This window comes from Dipodomys merriami, unplaced genomic scaffold (genome assembly GCF_024711535.1).
Source record: "Dipodomys merriami isolate MVZ:Mamm:240054 unplaced genomic scaffold, mDipMer1.0.p SCAF_30, whole genome shotgun sequence".
NCBI lineage: Eukaryota > Metazoa > Chordata > Mammalia > Rodentia > Heteromyidae > Dipodomys > Dipodomys merriami.
Window position 1 is genome coordinate 14,503,021 of NW_027204493.1, and position 16,379 is coordinate 14,519,399.

The window sequence follows — 16,379 nt, forward strand, 5'->3', positions numbered from 1 at the left end:
AGTAGTAGCCTTGACCAAGAAAGCTAAGGGACAGAGTCCAGGCCCTGAGTTCAAGCCTCGGTACTGGCACCAAAAAAAAAAAAGATTTTTTTCCCCACACAATTAGAAAATCCACACTGTACAATAAATTTATATTCTGTTCTTATTTAAAATATTCCTTTATATAGACATTAAACATCTCAGATACCCAGAAGTCAATGACATGTAATTCCAGAGCCCATAGTAGCAAACCATTAAGGGATATGCTGACTCAGGGCTAAATGCAGCAGGCAGCAGGTTGAACAATCTTGACACACTAATGTCCAGAGCCTGGATATTTGTTGCAAGGAAACCACATCAGAAACCACATTAATAGGCTGGAAAATGAACTGACTCCATTGGCTGACCAAAGAGTCCATTAAAATAAAAAAAAAAAAAAAAAAAAAAAAGAGGATAGTGTCCATTTGTAAAGTATTTCAGCAATCATATTCTCTTCATAATACCTAAATAAGAGAAAAAGTATGTAGATGGAGGTTAGAAGCATAAAAAACCCAGAGGTACAGGCCATACTATATAATAGTGGGTAGACTGTTATTTTTGCCATCTGACTGTACCCCCTGACAAAACAAACATGTGATGCATGTATTTAGTCTACCTTCTCTGTTAGGTCATTTGAAAATCTACCTTTATTTATTTACCAATGGGGAAAATTCCAAATGTGCAGTAGTAAATTTTGAAAATACAAGTTGGGGCTGGTGGCATTCAGCTCACCAATAGAGCATATACTTATATATGAAGCCCTGAGTTGAAGCCTAAGCACCAAAAACATAAAAAATAGAAGTAAAAATACAGGAGGCAATAAATACTGGAGGTAAAGTTCAATGGTAGAGTATTTACTTGCCTGACATGTATGTAGCCCACAGTTTGGTCCTAAGTACCATAAGAAGAAAGGAAGAAAGGATGGAAAGAGGAAAGAAGGGAGGGAGGGAAAGAGGGAGAGAACAAAGTAAGTTATCAAAAGATATTAATTAGTGAGCACATAAAATATAATCCTGTTACTAAAAGAGCACAAAGAATGTGTCAGTACTGTGCTTCTTTTCCTCCTTTTTGCTTATATTAAGAAAATGAAACTCTGACTGCTAGAGTATCTGTCCAGTTCATGAATGAAACCAAGTGAACTGGAGCACATGGGGATAACATGAGAAAACATAGCTCAGAAACAATGTATCAAAGTCTACATAACTGAAAAACTATATAACTATGTAACTGAAAATCTTACTGGACTACCACATGAATGTATTTCCTTTCCTGTAAGCAGTTCAGAACAGTGACTTTATGCATCATGTACACTTCTTAGGTAACTTGGAGTATACCTTATTAATATTATTCTTTCTAGCAGCAAAATTTTTTAAAACTGAAAAATACTTATTTTCAGATCTACAGTGAAAATTACGACTAATATAAGCTGAAGATTAAAAAAGTTTATTTGGTTAAATCTAATAGAAAGACCAGTAATTCAGTATAATATTGTGAAGCAGTTTAATATTTAACACACTTGAACACAATTCAGTGTATACTCCAAAAGTGTATATGCCAAAAGGCATCCAATTCTTACAAATTCCAGAAACTTAAAAATATTTTTGTTGACATTAAGGAGCATTTCATTTACAAACTTGTAACACAGCTAAGAAATTGAGAGCTTAATGACTTCTGTTCAACAATTAATTGAGTCCCCACTCTAAGCAGGAAGAACTCTCATGTAGAATTTGTGAGCAGGCCTGGCCCAGGACTTTAGTGGTTAATATTAAAGTAAAGGAAGTAAGATTTGCTGATGAATTGACTGGGTATAGAAAGAGTAATCAAAAGTGACCTCAAGGTTTTCCTCTTGAGCAACCATAAGTCTAAACTTGAATTAAATGAGATGAGGTAGACAGGAGACTGATGAGGTAGACAGGCAAGGGATAGATCCCAACAGTTGGACTTGTCTTGCTTGAGGAACCTTACCTATTAGTCAAGATGTCAATTAGGCAGAATGTAGAATCTGAAACTTGGGGAAACTAGGCTAAAGATAAAACTTGGCAGAGAGGGGCTGGGAAGGTGGCTCAGTGGTAGAGCGCTTGCCTTGCATGCTCAAGGCCCTGGGTTCGATTTCTCAGCACCACATAAGCAGAAAAAAAAAAAGCTGGAAGTGGCGCTGTGGCTCAAGTGGTAGAGTGCTAGCCTTGAGCTGAAGAGCTGAGGGACAGCGCCCAGGCCCAGAGTTCAGGCCCCACGACCGGACCCAAAAAAAAAGATAAATAAATAAAAAAAATAAAACTTGGCAGAGATTGTATTAGAGCTATGAAACCAGATGAAAGAGGAAACACAGTTACAGAAAAAATAATTCAGATGAGAGGAAGCACAGTTACAGAAGAAATAAGGATCCAGGGGCTGGGAAGGTGGCTCAGTGGTAGAGAGCTTGCCTTGCATGCCTGAGGCCCTGGGTTCAATTCCTCAGCACTACATAAGCAAAAAGAAAAAAGCCAGAAGTGGCACTGTGGCTCAAGTGGTAGAGCACTAGCCTTGAGCTGAAGAGCTGAGGGACAGCACCCAGGCCCAGAGTTCAGGCCCCATGACTGGAACCCCGCCCTACCTCCTCCCCCCCCCCCCAAAAAAAAAAAAGAAAAGAAAAGAAATAAGGATCCAGGCACTGATTCAGAGCACTACAAGTAAAAGTCAGGGGGAAGAAAAGGACCTTATAGAAGAGAATTTTTTAAGAAAAGTATCTGGTGCCAGGGCCTGGTAGTTCACGCCTGCAATCCTAGCTACTCAGAAGGCTGAGATCCGAGGATCGTGGTTTGAAGCCAAACCGGGTAGGAAAGTCCATGAGACATTATCTCCAATAAACCACTCAAAAACTGGAAGTGACACTGTGGCTCAAAGTGGTAGAGTGCTAGCCTTAAACAAAAGAGCTGAGGGACAGTGCCCAGACCCTGAGTTCAAGCCCCATGACTGGAAAAAAAAAAGTATCTGTAAGATGGAATTAAAACCAGGAGTCCAGTGCTGGTGGCTCATACTTGTAATCCTAACTACTCAGGGAATCTGGAAGAGGGCAGTTCAAAGTCAACCCAGTCAGAAAAGCTCATGAGAATGAATCTCTAAAATAACTAGCAGAACACCACGCTGGATGTATGGCACATGACAGAGCCAGCTAAGCAAATGCAAGACCCTGAGTTCAAACCCCACTACTAGCAAAAACCTAAGAATCGATACTCAAGTCCCAGAATTAGAAGAGAGACTAAGATTACAGAATAGAAAGGTAAATTAAAAAATTAATTCTATTTTTGTATACTAGCAATGAACAATTAGAAACCAAAGCAGGTCATGCCACATGGTACACACTTGTACTCCTAGAACTTGTGAGGCAGAGACAGGAAGATTCAGGTTTAAGACCTGGGTTACATAGTGAGACCCTGTTTCAGGGTAAAAATTTACAATAGCTCAAATATTGAAAAACTTTAGACATAAGTGTAACAACATATACATAGACTCTGTATACTGAAAACAATGAAACAGTGATTTAAAAAATCGATGCGCTATAAAGACACCATTTTCATAGACTGAAGTCTTAACAAAATAATGTCCATTCTCCCCAAACTGATCTACAAATTTAATGCAATTCTTATGAAAATTTCAGCAGGATCTTTTTATAGACATGAACACACTCATTTAAAATTATGCAGAAGGGCAAATAAACAAGAAGAGCCAGAAACAATTAGGAAACAATTAGGAAAAAGAACCCTTCTACCCACTCAATTTTAAACTATTTGATACACACACACACACACACACACACACACACACACACACACACACACACACACCACCGCCCCCCCCCACAGTAATCAACTTGGTGTGACATTGGTAGAAGCTAACAAGGTCCTACCTCAAGCAATAGCTGGACATGGTGGCAAGCACCTGTCATCCCAGCTAGTCAGAAAGTATAAAAAGACCACCACAAGATGGACTGAGGTCATAGATGAAGTAGTAGAATGCATGCCTAGCAAGCAAGATCTTCTAAGCTCAAACCCCAATACCAGAAAAAAGGGAGGGGGAAAAAAACAACTCTTGTACATATATGTTTCATACAATTTTATTCCTAATAGCTAAAACCTGGTAACAAACAAGATGTCCCTCAAGAAATAAAATAAATTTTGGCACACCCATAATATGGAATAGTACTCAACAATAAAAGGAAAAAATACTAATACAACAGGCATCCTTCTGAATTAAAAAAAAAAAAAAAAAGTTAGCCGGGCGCTGGTGGCTCACACCTGTAATCCTAGCTACTCAGGAGGCTGAGATCTGAGGATCGCGGTTCAAAGCCAGCCCGGGCAGGAGAGACCGTGAGACTCCTATCTCCAATAAACCACCAGAAAACCGGAAGTGGCGCTGTAGCTCAAGTGGTAGAGCGCTCGCCTTGAGCTGAAGAGCTGAGGGACAGCGCCCAGGCCCAGAGTTCAAGCCCCACGGCCGACAAAAAAAAAAAAAAAAAAAAAGTTAAGAGGTACACTAGGAAATTGACTGAGAAGTAATACAAAGTAGCTGCTGCTGTAAGATAAGATCTACCATAACTTCAACAAGTAACTATGGAAGACTATAGTAAAATAGCCAAAATTGGAGAACTTTTCTGTGCCTATGAAGTTAAATGTAAGGATAAATTATGGATTAAAAAATTACAAATCCAGTGGTAGACATTTCAAAATTCAGACTGAGGGCCACTGGCTCATGTCTATAACCTAGTTACCCAGTAGGCTGAGAACTGAGGATCGTTGTGGTTCAAAGCCACTCTGGGCAGGAAATCTTGAGACTCTTATTTCTGATTAATCACCAGAAGTGGAGCTATGGCTCAAGTCACAGAGTGCTTGAGCAAAAACATCTCAAAGACACACACACACACACACACACACACACACACACACACAAGAAAGTGAAAGGAATAAGTTCCTAGTACTGCAATTTGGGAAATTTCTCTGATAAAAATACTTCATGTGGGGGCTGGGAAGGTGGCTCAGTAGTAGAGTGCTTGCCTTACACGCATGAGGCCCTGGGTTCAATTCCTCAGCACCAAATAAGCAGAAAATGCCGGAAGTGGCACTGGGGCTCAAGTGGTAGAGTGCAAGGCTTGAGCTGAAGAGCTGGGGGACAGCACCCAGGACCAGAGTTCAGCCTCACAACTGACAAAAAAAAAAAAAAAAATTACTTCATGTGGGGTGTCACAGTGACTCACAGTGAGAGAGTATCTTGGGGGTAATAGAAAAGCTTTGAACCCTGATTGTGGTGATGATTACAGAAATAATCTATGTGATACATTTCCAGTTCATGATAACATATTAAACTGCCATTCTTTTTTTTAAATGTTTTTTATTGTGAAAATAATGTACAGAGGGGTTACAGTTACAAGGTAATGAGTACATTTCTTATCCAGCATTGTTGGCTCCTCCTTTGTTTTTCCCCTACCATCCCTTCCCTCCTACTTCCTCATCTACACTACACTCCCCACACCCCCTCCCTCACCTAAATTGTAAAGTTCATTTTTCGACATAGCTGTCTTGTACATTCTTAAGACCTTATCTCATCGTCATTCTAAATATAAAAGCTTAAGATACCTGACAAAAGTAGTGCAGAGATTTTAACTGTTAAAGATAAAGCCCAAAGAAATCTGGCCACAGTAAAATACTGAGTGGTATTTTGAATAGCTCAATATACAGCAAAGCTATTTGTAGCTTTGGTGAAACACTGAAGCATTTTGTGAATGGCTTCTATCTGGGACACTACTTCTGCTCATACTTCACAATTACTGAGTAAGACATTTTCAAAAGCACTGTTTGTAATAGGACAGGAGAACAAGTGAACTAGAAATAATAGTAAAAGATAATACATGACCACTGGATTTCATCAATTTCAGAATTTTTTTCATGCTAAGCAAAATATACTGCTTGCATAGTGTACATTAGTGGTAAAGGGGTTTCATTGTAATTAGTCACTGCTTATAATGTAAAGAAAAAAAAAAGCACTGCCCTACATGTTTTATTTCTTATGGCTTGTATCACCAATCCTGAATTCCAATCACAAAGGAGTAATTTCACATAAGTGGTTTTAAGCATACCCTTTCAAATATACTCCTAAATTTGGCATTTTAAACATTAACAGGGTAATGGCAATATGTCTAAGAAATTAAATAATTTAACCCCAAAATGTTTTATTCTAAGACCCTAAAAATCTCTCTTCTTTTAAAATATTTCATACCACAACTCTTAATTTATCTCACATATCAAACCTAACCTGAAAAAATGAAGGCATGATAATAAGACTTAGGCCATGTTCTGTGACTATCACATTTCACTGTATAGATGATGAAGCACTGCCATAGCCCCCGCTGAGACTGCTACATAAGGCAAATTGCTCATACAACCTTTAAAAATTCCATAAAGTTTGGTCCTAAGAGTTTTAGATCATTGGATATGGACCTGTATTTGGATAAAATCTTCACTAAGAATGCGTTAGACGGGCACTGGTGGCTCATGCCTATAATCCTAGCTACTCAGGAGGCTAAGATCTGAGGATCGTGGTTCAAAGCCAGCTCCGGCAAGAAAGTCCATGAGACTCCTATCTCCAATAACCCACCAGAAAAACGGGAAGTGGCACTGTGGCTCAAGAGATAGAGTGCTAGTCTTGGGCTGAAAAGCTGAGGGACAGCACCACAACCAACAACAACAACAACAACAAGAATGCTTTTAAAATCAGCCTTTTGACACAGAACTAGAGGGAATCAGGGAAAAACATACAACAGGGGGACCCATCAGCTGCACTGGACATTGATCAAAATGCACTAAGCAACTCAATGGCAGAGATGAGAGGGAGGGAATGAGTGGGAAAGAGGGAACAACTGATGTTATACAAAAGGAAAGGAATGTACATACCACCTGACCTGGAAGAAATAACTGTATTGTCAAAGCTCTTAAACTAAGTTAGCATCACTATCCCACAATACTGTGAAATTTGTGAAATTACATAATCCTTAATCACAATACAGAATTTACAAAAAAATCAGCCTTTTGTTCTTTCAAGTAGTCAAAAAGATTTTAATTTCCCAAAGTTCTATTACATAACGAAATTTGAAACAGAACCATACACAGTTTACCAAATGTCCCAAATATATTTTTTTTACTCATAAGACTAAAAGTATCAGAAGAGCCAGTCACCAGTGGCTCACTCCTGTAATATCAGCTACTCAAGAGGCTGAAATCTGAACACTGAGGTTTGAAGCCAGCCTGGGAAGAAAAGCCTACAAAACTCTTATCTCTAGTTAACTGGCAAAATGCAAGATTGGAGGTGTGGTTCAATCATCAGAGCACCAGCCATGAGCTAAAATAAAGCAAAAAACCCTGAAAGTACAAGGCCCCTGTACTAGCAAAAACAAACAAAAAAAAGTTCTAAGATTTCAGTTCTTTGTGGCTTTCTCCATTATAAAAACTCATACTGAAAACTCTTACTGAATTTACAATTACTGAAAGTACAATTACAGTACAATGTTTTCTAAACGAGTTTCCACTGAATTAATGAGTCTTATAAATGAAAGGCCTATTCTAGTTATTATAGTATTATAAAACTGTATTCTCTTTGGTAAGAGCCACTGAGAGACAATTTAGTGGTGGATCACTTGCCTTTCATGTGTGAGGCCTTGGGTTCAATCCCCAGCACCAAGAGAAAGAAGAAAGGAAAGGAAGAAAAAGGAAGTAAAGAAGGAAGGAAGGGTAGAACAGACAAAGGAAGGAAGGAAGGAAAGCAGGCAAGCAGGCAGGCAGGCAGGCAGGCCTTATATCAAAATAATCTTTTTTCCTTTGCTTTTTTGTATATTTATTATTAAGTAGTTGTACAAAGGGGCTACAGTTCCATAAGTCAGGTTATAAGTATAATGTGTCTTGGTCAATGCCACCATTCCTTCATTCTCCACTTCATTCTCCCCTCTTTGTCCCTACTCACAAGGTACATAGTTTACTTTTTACATAATGTACACTGAATATAATGACTACAACATTTGTTCATCTTTCTTTCCTCCATTTCTATGGCTCCCTCCATTGCTCACTCCCCCAAAACATATTTCTACTTCCTGGTATTCATTTTGATAAACACTACATTAGTTGTTCAGAGAAATTAGGCCTTTGGATGCTTTCCGTAAGCATACCCTCCTTAGGTCAGTTTGTTTGTGTATAAATGCATTGGGCCCTGTTTATGTTATTGTGTTATATTTTAGATGTAGCTGAAATAGTCTTACAAAATTAGTTAACAAGTTAAATGAAGTACGACTCTGAAATACTTTTTAAAATCTTATCAGGTAATTATGGTATTAATATTCACTGTGAGGATCTTTTGAAACAATCATTACTATTATTTAACTAAACAGCATTGATATTTTATTAGAATATGTGAGCAAATCTTGTGTTTTAGAACTAATGACTCTGTGTGTGTATGTGTGTATTGAACCCAGGTACTTGAAGCATTTTACCAATAATAAGCTACACCTGAGTTATTTTTTAAGCAGTTTTAATTGTAGAGAAAAACTGAAAAAAAAATCATATACTTCTTCTCTTCCATTCCTATCCCTCAGTTTGTTATAAACATCTCATGTTCATGTAGTACATTTGTTATAACCCTACACCAGTATTAATATTCTGTTATTAATCAAAGACCATAGTTCATTCTTTACATTAGGTAGTTCTATGAGTTTTGATAAATATACAATATCCTGTACCCACCATTGATGTCATAGGATCATTTCACTATCTTAAAAATCCTGTGTTCTACATATGTCACCTTTTATATCCTTTCCTCAAACTCTGGTAATCACTCATATTTTTACGACCTCTGTTTACAGTATTGCCTTTTTACATAATATCATAGTTGGGAATCATAAAATCTGTAATCTTTTCAATCTAAAAATCATACAATATATAGTCTTTTCAGATTCAATTTTCAGTCTTTTCTGGCTTTCAGCTGTTAATATGCATTTAAAGTTCTCCCATGGTTTTTCATGGTTGGTAGCTTCTTGTTTGTTCCCTCTTCCACTGAGAATGAAATCCAAGGCCTTGCAAATGGCTTTATTTTGGATTTTCACTATTTGATGCCCAGTGGTAGCTCACAACTTCTTAATTATAATTCCTAATGATATCTCTTCATATGTTAACTTGCCATTTGTACATCTTCTTGAAGTGTTTGTCAGATCTTCTATTTATTTATTTATTTATTTAGGTCGTGGGCCTTGAACTCTTCTGGGCCCGAGCGCTGTCCCTCAGCTCTTCAGCTCAAGGCCAGCGCTCTACCACTTAAGCTACAGTGCCACTTCCAGTTTTCTGGTGGTTTATTGGAGATAAAGAGTTTCACGGACTTCCCTACCCAGACTGGCTTTGAACCGTGATCCTCAGATCTCAGCCTCCTGAGTAGCTAGGATTACAGTCATGAGCACCGGCGCCCCACAAATCTTCTATTTGTAATTTAGGTTGTTTTCTTATAGTTAACTTTTAAAAGTTCTTTGTGGGTGAGTACCAATGGCTCACACACCTATAATCCCAGGAAATGGTAAGGATCATGGTTCAAGATCTGACCCGGCAAAAAGTACACAAGAAATTATCTCAATCAATAAGAAACAGAGCAGAGTACACACCAGTCATCCCAGCTAAGCAGAAAATGTGAAGAGGAAGACTGAAATTCAGGTTTGCACAGTCATAAACCAGACACCCTCTTCCAAAACAACTAAAGCCAAAAGGACTAGAGATGTATAGCTTAAATAGCAGAGGACCTAACAGATGATAAGGCCCAGAGTTCAAACCCCAGTACTACTAAATACTAAATACACACACACACACACACACACACACACACACACACACACACACACACACACACACACACACACACACACACACACACACACACACACACACACACACACACACACACACACACACACGATATTTTGGATACAAGTCCTTCATCAGATGTTTTATAAACGTTAACTCATAGTTTATTTACTCTCTTAACAGTATCTTTCACAGAGCAATTTTTAATTTGAATTAAGTCCAACTTATCAATTATCTACACATGCTCTGGTGCTGTAAAACTCACTGTTGGATCGAAGGTGTAGATTTATTTTGAATTATCAAAAACACTTCAAATAAGTGATGGAGCACACCTGTAATTCCAGCACTAGGGAGAATGAGACAGGATTATTAGTTTGAGACCAATATGGATTACATAGTGAGGGGAAAAAAGTCCAAACAACAGTGATATAATTATGTTTAATCAATTTCTTAGGGTCTAAAAAAGCAAAGCAAAATGTTGTGTGATAAGCACTTTGTAAAACTACTTAAAGATAATGAAATATATTTTTAAAAGGACAAACACATAACACCCTCAACTACTTTCCAAAATATCACTTATGAAAAAGGAAAATTAATGAAATATTTACATTTCTTCATTTTACTTAATTCTATTTGTTTGATAATATCTACTAGCATGTCAATTCAGCTTAACTACGAGTCGTCTCTTAATATGATACTTATTTGAGCTCTTCGGGGGGGAAAAAATATTATTATATTTGTTTCCTTGCTAAGGGTATTTAAAATGTAGGGGAAATAAATGCCCATTAGTATTCAAGAAATATGGTAATGTGAAGGCTGGTTTCAGTTTGAGAAAAGTTTCTTGTTTATTTATCATCATGTGAAACTGTGTGGAAAATAAAGGTTCTATAAGTTCTTATGAAAAATGCTCTTTCTTAATTTAATTTTTTTTTTTTTTTGGTCCGGTCGTGGGGCCTGATCTCTGGGCCTGGGCGCTGTCCCTCAGCTCTTCAGCTCAAGGCTAGCACTCTACCACTTGAGCCACAGTGCCACTTCCGGCTTTTTTCTTTTTGCTTATGTGGTGCTGGGAATCGAACCCAGGGCCTCAGGCATGCAAGGCAAGCGCTCTACCACTGAGCCACCTTCCCAGCCCGAAAAATGTTCTTTCTTTAGACAATTGTCACAAGCAAAAAGCAATTAGCTTTTTGATATAAAAAATGTGCTAAATGCTTGGATATGGCATATTTAGGTATTTGTTATATCTACTTATAGAATACATATAAATATTTTGATAACTTTTACTTTATATAACTAAGCAATAGAAAAAAAAATCATGTAACTATTGAGTACATACTGTTGTTTATTTTCAGAGCTAAGGTTTAAACCCAGGGCTTCACACTTTTTTTTTTTTTTTTTTGGTCGGTCGTGGGGCTTGAACTCTGGGCCTGGGTGCTGTCCCTCAGCTCTTCAGCTCAAGGCGAGCACTCTACCACTTGAGCTACAGCGCCACTTCCAGGGCTTCACACTTTTTAAGCAAATATTCTGCACTGAACTACCACCCCCCAGCCTAAGAATACAATGCTAATAAAAACTGGAGCTCTATTACTTTTATATTAACTACTGAGATTTTTCTGGTTTTTTCTTAAGGAAAAATATATGCTTTGTAGTTAAATTTTTCTACTTCTATTTTATTAAATATCTATTACATTTTAAGTGTTGTATCTGGCACTGAGGATATGGTAAGTGAGCAAATCAGATTGTCCATATACTCTGAGTAAAATATCTTTTGTTGCCTACTGAATACTAGCCACATAATACCTATGTCATCATGAAAGCAAAGAAGACAAATGTGGATAATAAGTTATTTGAATGCTAACTTCCTGGACCACCGCCGGAAAATATATAAATTAAAAAAAAATCTTACCATGCTATATAAACTGCAATAAATGCTAATTGTTCTCTTGCTATCATTCAGGAGAGATCCTAATGCTACTTAGCCATAAAAATTATTCATGTTATTACTTTACCCCTCATAAAAAGATACATGAGCCATTTTGTTAATCAGACCAAATCTTCTTCTCAATATTGCTTTAATATCAATTCATTTAGGAACATAAATCTTTTAAACTACATTTTTTTATATTTTGGCAGCATTTTCCCCTCAAATTTTGATACATACTCTTTGAGCATTTTTCTTTGGGTCATTCATCTATTTATCATTAATTTATAAAATATGTAAAGAGATTAAACCTTTTCCACATACATTCCTAGTTTGTAATGATGTAGTTTGGGTCACAAATAATACAATGCATCATTAAGAGGTTGATACACTGTACGTACACACACACACACACACACACACACACACACACACACACAATCAAATCAAAACAAAACAAAACAAAAAAACAGAAGCAATAGCTACACTATTTTAGGAAAAGTTTTTACTTACAGAAGTTTTTACTTACTTACAGAAATCAAAGTCAAAAGAAGACAACTACTCACAAAAAGAAGACAACTACTCAACAATCAGTTGATTTAAAATTACCTATCAAATAAACATAAGAATTGTCCATTTCCAAGCTATACATATTGAACTCCAGATACATATTAACTTTATTGTTGCTGTATCTTCAGTTTGAAAGTTTGCAGGAAGATTCAAGTTTTTGCCCTCTTCTAAAAACATGATTACAAAAGTAAATGAACTGCCTTTATAAGGAATTACCAAAGGAAAAAGAAGACCAAAATAAGGAAAAATAAGGAAAAACAGGCTAAATCCAAAGTAGATCATTAATGTTCCCAAAGAAACTTTAAACTAAATAATATAAAAATCTAGTTTTCTAAATTTGACATCTTTTCTGATAACTAATGAAACAAAAAATACATTAATAAAAAAAATTATGGTACTCAAATTTTAAAAGTCACTGCTCAGCAGGCACCAGTGGCTCACACCTGTAATCCTAGCTACTCAGAGGGCTGAGATCTGAGGATTGTGTTCAAAACCATCCCAGGCAGGAAAGTCCCTGAGACTCTTTTTTTTTTTTTTTTGGTCCAGTCGTGGGGCCTGAACTCTGGGCCTGGGTGCTGTCCCTCAGCTCTTCAGCTCAAGGCTAGCACTCTACCACTTGAGCCACAGCGCCACTTCTGGCTTTTTTTTTCTGCTTATGTGGTGCTGAGGAATCGAACCCAGGGCCTCATGCATGCAAGGCAAGCACTCTACCACTGAGCCACCTCCCCAGCCCGTCCCTGAGACTCTTATCTCCAATAATCTACTCAGAAAAAGCTGGAAGTGGTGCTGTGGCTCAAGTGATAAGAGCATTAGCCTTGAGCACAAAAAGGCTCAGGGACAGGGACCAGGCCCTGAATGAGTTCAAGCCATGCGACCAGCAAGCAAAAAGAAAAAAGAAAGAAAAGAAAAGAAAGTCACTGCTCTACAAAATGTTTTTTTTTTAGTTATGTAAATTTTCTTTCTTTTTTTTTAATTTAATTTTATTTGTGAACATACTGTACAGAGGGGTTACAATTACATGGGCAGGATAATGCGTACATTTCTTACCAAGCATTGCAGCCTCCTCCTTTGGTTTACCCTTCACATCCCTTCCCAGCCTCCCCCTACAAAATGTTTGTCATGACTTTTTTTCTATCATCCTAAATCCGAGTACACATCATCAATTTATAAAGTTGTGTATAACGCTCATCAAACTATTCATTTTGTTGAAAATAAATAATATTCTATACATGGTATTACACATAATATATTATATTATTCATAAATTATTAAAACTAATAAATATACCATAGGAATTTTAGTATATGCCATCAGAACATTTAAGGCCTAGAAGCTAGTTAAAATGACTTCTTTTAATATAAATGAAGTCAATTATTTCAACAATAAACTCATAGGATATTCCCAGAACTCAGGAATGTATACCATGTACTATCACTCTTAGTTAAACTGCTTATTGTGTTCAAATTTATTTTGATAAGTATTTCAAAAACATGTCATAAAGACAAAAAACAAGGCACAAAACAATTTGTAGTGTATTCATAATGACACTAAAGTAATAATAGTTGCTGAAGACCATTAAGAAAATAAATTAGCCGGGCCCGGTGGCTCACACCTGTAATCCTAGCTATTCAGGAGGCTGAGATCTGAGGATCACGGTTCAAAGCCAGCCTGGGCAGGAAAAGTCCGTGGCACTGTGGCTTAAGTGGTAGAGAGCTGGCCTTGAGCTGAAGACCGCAGGGACAGCACCCAAGCCCAGAGTTCAAGCCCCACGACCGACCAAAAAAAAAATTAAATAAATAAATAAATAACAGTAAAAAAGTAAATAAAAATGAACCCAGATATATATATGAACTGGAAAACCAAAGTATTCAGTTATTATTCTTAGCCAATTCTGAGGCAAAATAGGAAAAGATGCCAGCCATTCTTACTGTAGAACAAGACTGCTGCTGGATTTACTGAAAAACTAAAATATTCTAAATGCCTGGAGAAGCCAACTGACAGAAGTCAGGGAGGTCAAGGAAGAAATAATGGCTGATCTGCTATACTCCTAAGACATTCAAGAAGGTAAATCTTTGTCCTGCTACAGATTTTTTCTATTTCCAAGTCACATAAAAAGACAAAGGATAAGGTTCAGAAACCAGAGCCAAGGATAAAGTAGGCACAATATCCCAAGTGGCACTCTTAACCTAGTTTGAGATCTGATCTAGAATGGAAGATTCCACTTATCTAAAATAGTAAAATCCAATATTATCCTACAAATTGATAAACTCTGTAACTATCACTTTAAAAACAGTAATAGTTTTAATGTATTCTATACTTTATTATATATATTGCTGTTTTTTCAGACTAGAAAGAATTTTTATGAGCTCAATTTCCATTTGCTACTACAATAAAGCAAGTATTATCTTGAGTTTCAATTCTGTCACAAAATAGCCTACTGAACTTGAACAAGTTCATAAACTGAGAGGAGTTGGCTTATGGTTTAAATGGGCCCTTACATTCTAAAATAAGCATTCTATAATTCTTCAGGATGACAAGTTATTTAGGTCACATCTACCTTTAACTGAAAAGATCACCTATAGGTTAATAAACAGTAAGGCTTATTCCTCAATCGACTATGCCATAATAGCAAGTTGAAGAAAGAACCTGGATTTACCCCCGCCATCTCCATCACTTCATCCAACCTCCAAGCACAACAAACGCATCACTACCTACTTATTAATTTACTTACAGAGGAGATGGGTAAGCCAACCCCCAATAGGACGAGCATAGTGGTTGTGACGGTACCATCATGGTACGGATACTTGATGCTGTTGTCTGTACAGAAAAAGCCTCTCTGAAATGGATATATTTGGCCCAAATTTAGAACAGCCATAGGCATGGAAGCTGTTGGGGAAGGGAGAAAAAGACACACATTATTAAATTCAATTCACTCCTTTAGGAAGTAAAGGCTACTCAATGGGATGCAAATTTTACCCATAAGAGCAGTATTCCACAATACCCAAGAGTGAGACTGATGCAACCATGCAACATTTGCGTATCCATTTGCTTTCACTGCCCTCTGACTTTAGGCACAATCAGGAAACAAACTGCCATGGAGAAGAACAAAACTGGTGTAGGAAAAATAAAGATGAAAAAACAGGAAGGTTTTCTATTTGTATATTTAACTAAATTGATTGTCTTAAATATGTTTAAGGAAAAATGCAAAATTCTGTAAATAATTTTAACAGCATTTCAAAGAATAAATAAATATAAAACTTTGCTTCACATTAGAACTTAAACTAATAATAGAGTTTAAAAAAACAGAAACCAGTAAAGGCAGAAGGAAAGAAATAAGCCTTTTGTTTTCCAAAGATAACTTTTAGAAATGAATTTATTACAAAGTTCTTTAAAAAGAAACACCAAGATAGGTTCTTTTGGGGATGATGAAACTGTTCTATATCTTGACCGTGACAGTAATTGTTGATAGTATTTTTACTATACATAAGAAGAAATAGCATAAAAGGCAGAGATATGCCATGAAAATAGACCAATTATTAAAAACAGTATAAGGAAAATTTGGAAGTTCAGAGGTCAATATGAATTGAGATTAAAAAAAGACATTAAAGAGGAGGCAGCTGAGTTGAACTTGAAACAGCAAGTAAAGCACAGGCAAAAAGGAAGAGAGCATTTAGTGGCTGAAGGATGCAAGTGCAACGTGAGAGTGCATCAATATGAGCAGTGGGAATGAGCAAGGAGTTTCTAAGATATAAGACATTTTATGGCCAACAAATACTGCATGCTCACACATGCCAGTCACTAAACTAACACAAACTAACTCAATCCTTACCTTGACCCTACAAGGCACCCCCATTTCTTACTAACCATTGCAGGTTAGAGAAATGAAAACATTACTGAAACTATAGATGGGAAAACCAGGATTCCAACACAGGCTACTGACAGGCTGTTTCTACAGTCAGTGAATATATGTCCTTCCATGATACAAATGATATGGCTAGAGTAACAAGTTAGAA

General features: G+C 36.9%; 1 protein-coding gene across 4 annotated transcripts in view; it reads right to left on the bottom strand.

The window, feature by feature from the left end:
• Window positions 1-16,379, bottom strand: part of Plpp1 (phospholipid phosphatase 1) — an 82,420-nt gene that overhangs the window by 34,385 nt on the left and 31,656 nt on the right. The window contains exon 2 of one of the 4 annotated variants that reach the window (XM_070041174.1): window positions 15,098-15,252. The exons of 2 other annotated variants lie outside the window; for them this stretch is intronic. In XM_070041174.1, the coding sequence (XP_069897275.1) occupies window positions 15,098-15,252 (155 nt within the window). Of the gene's footprint in view, window positions 1-15,097; window positions 15,253-16,379 lie in introns of those variants that run through there. One more of the 4 variants, XM_070041177.1, reaches the window with a different exon arrangement.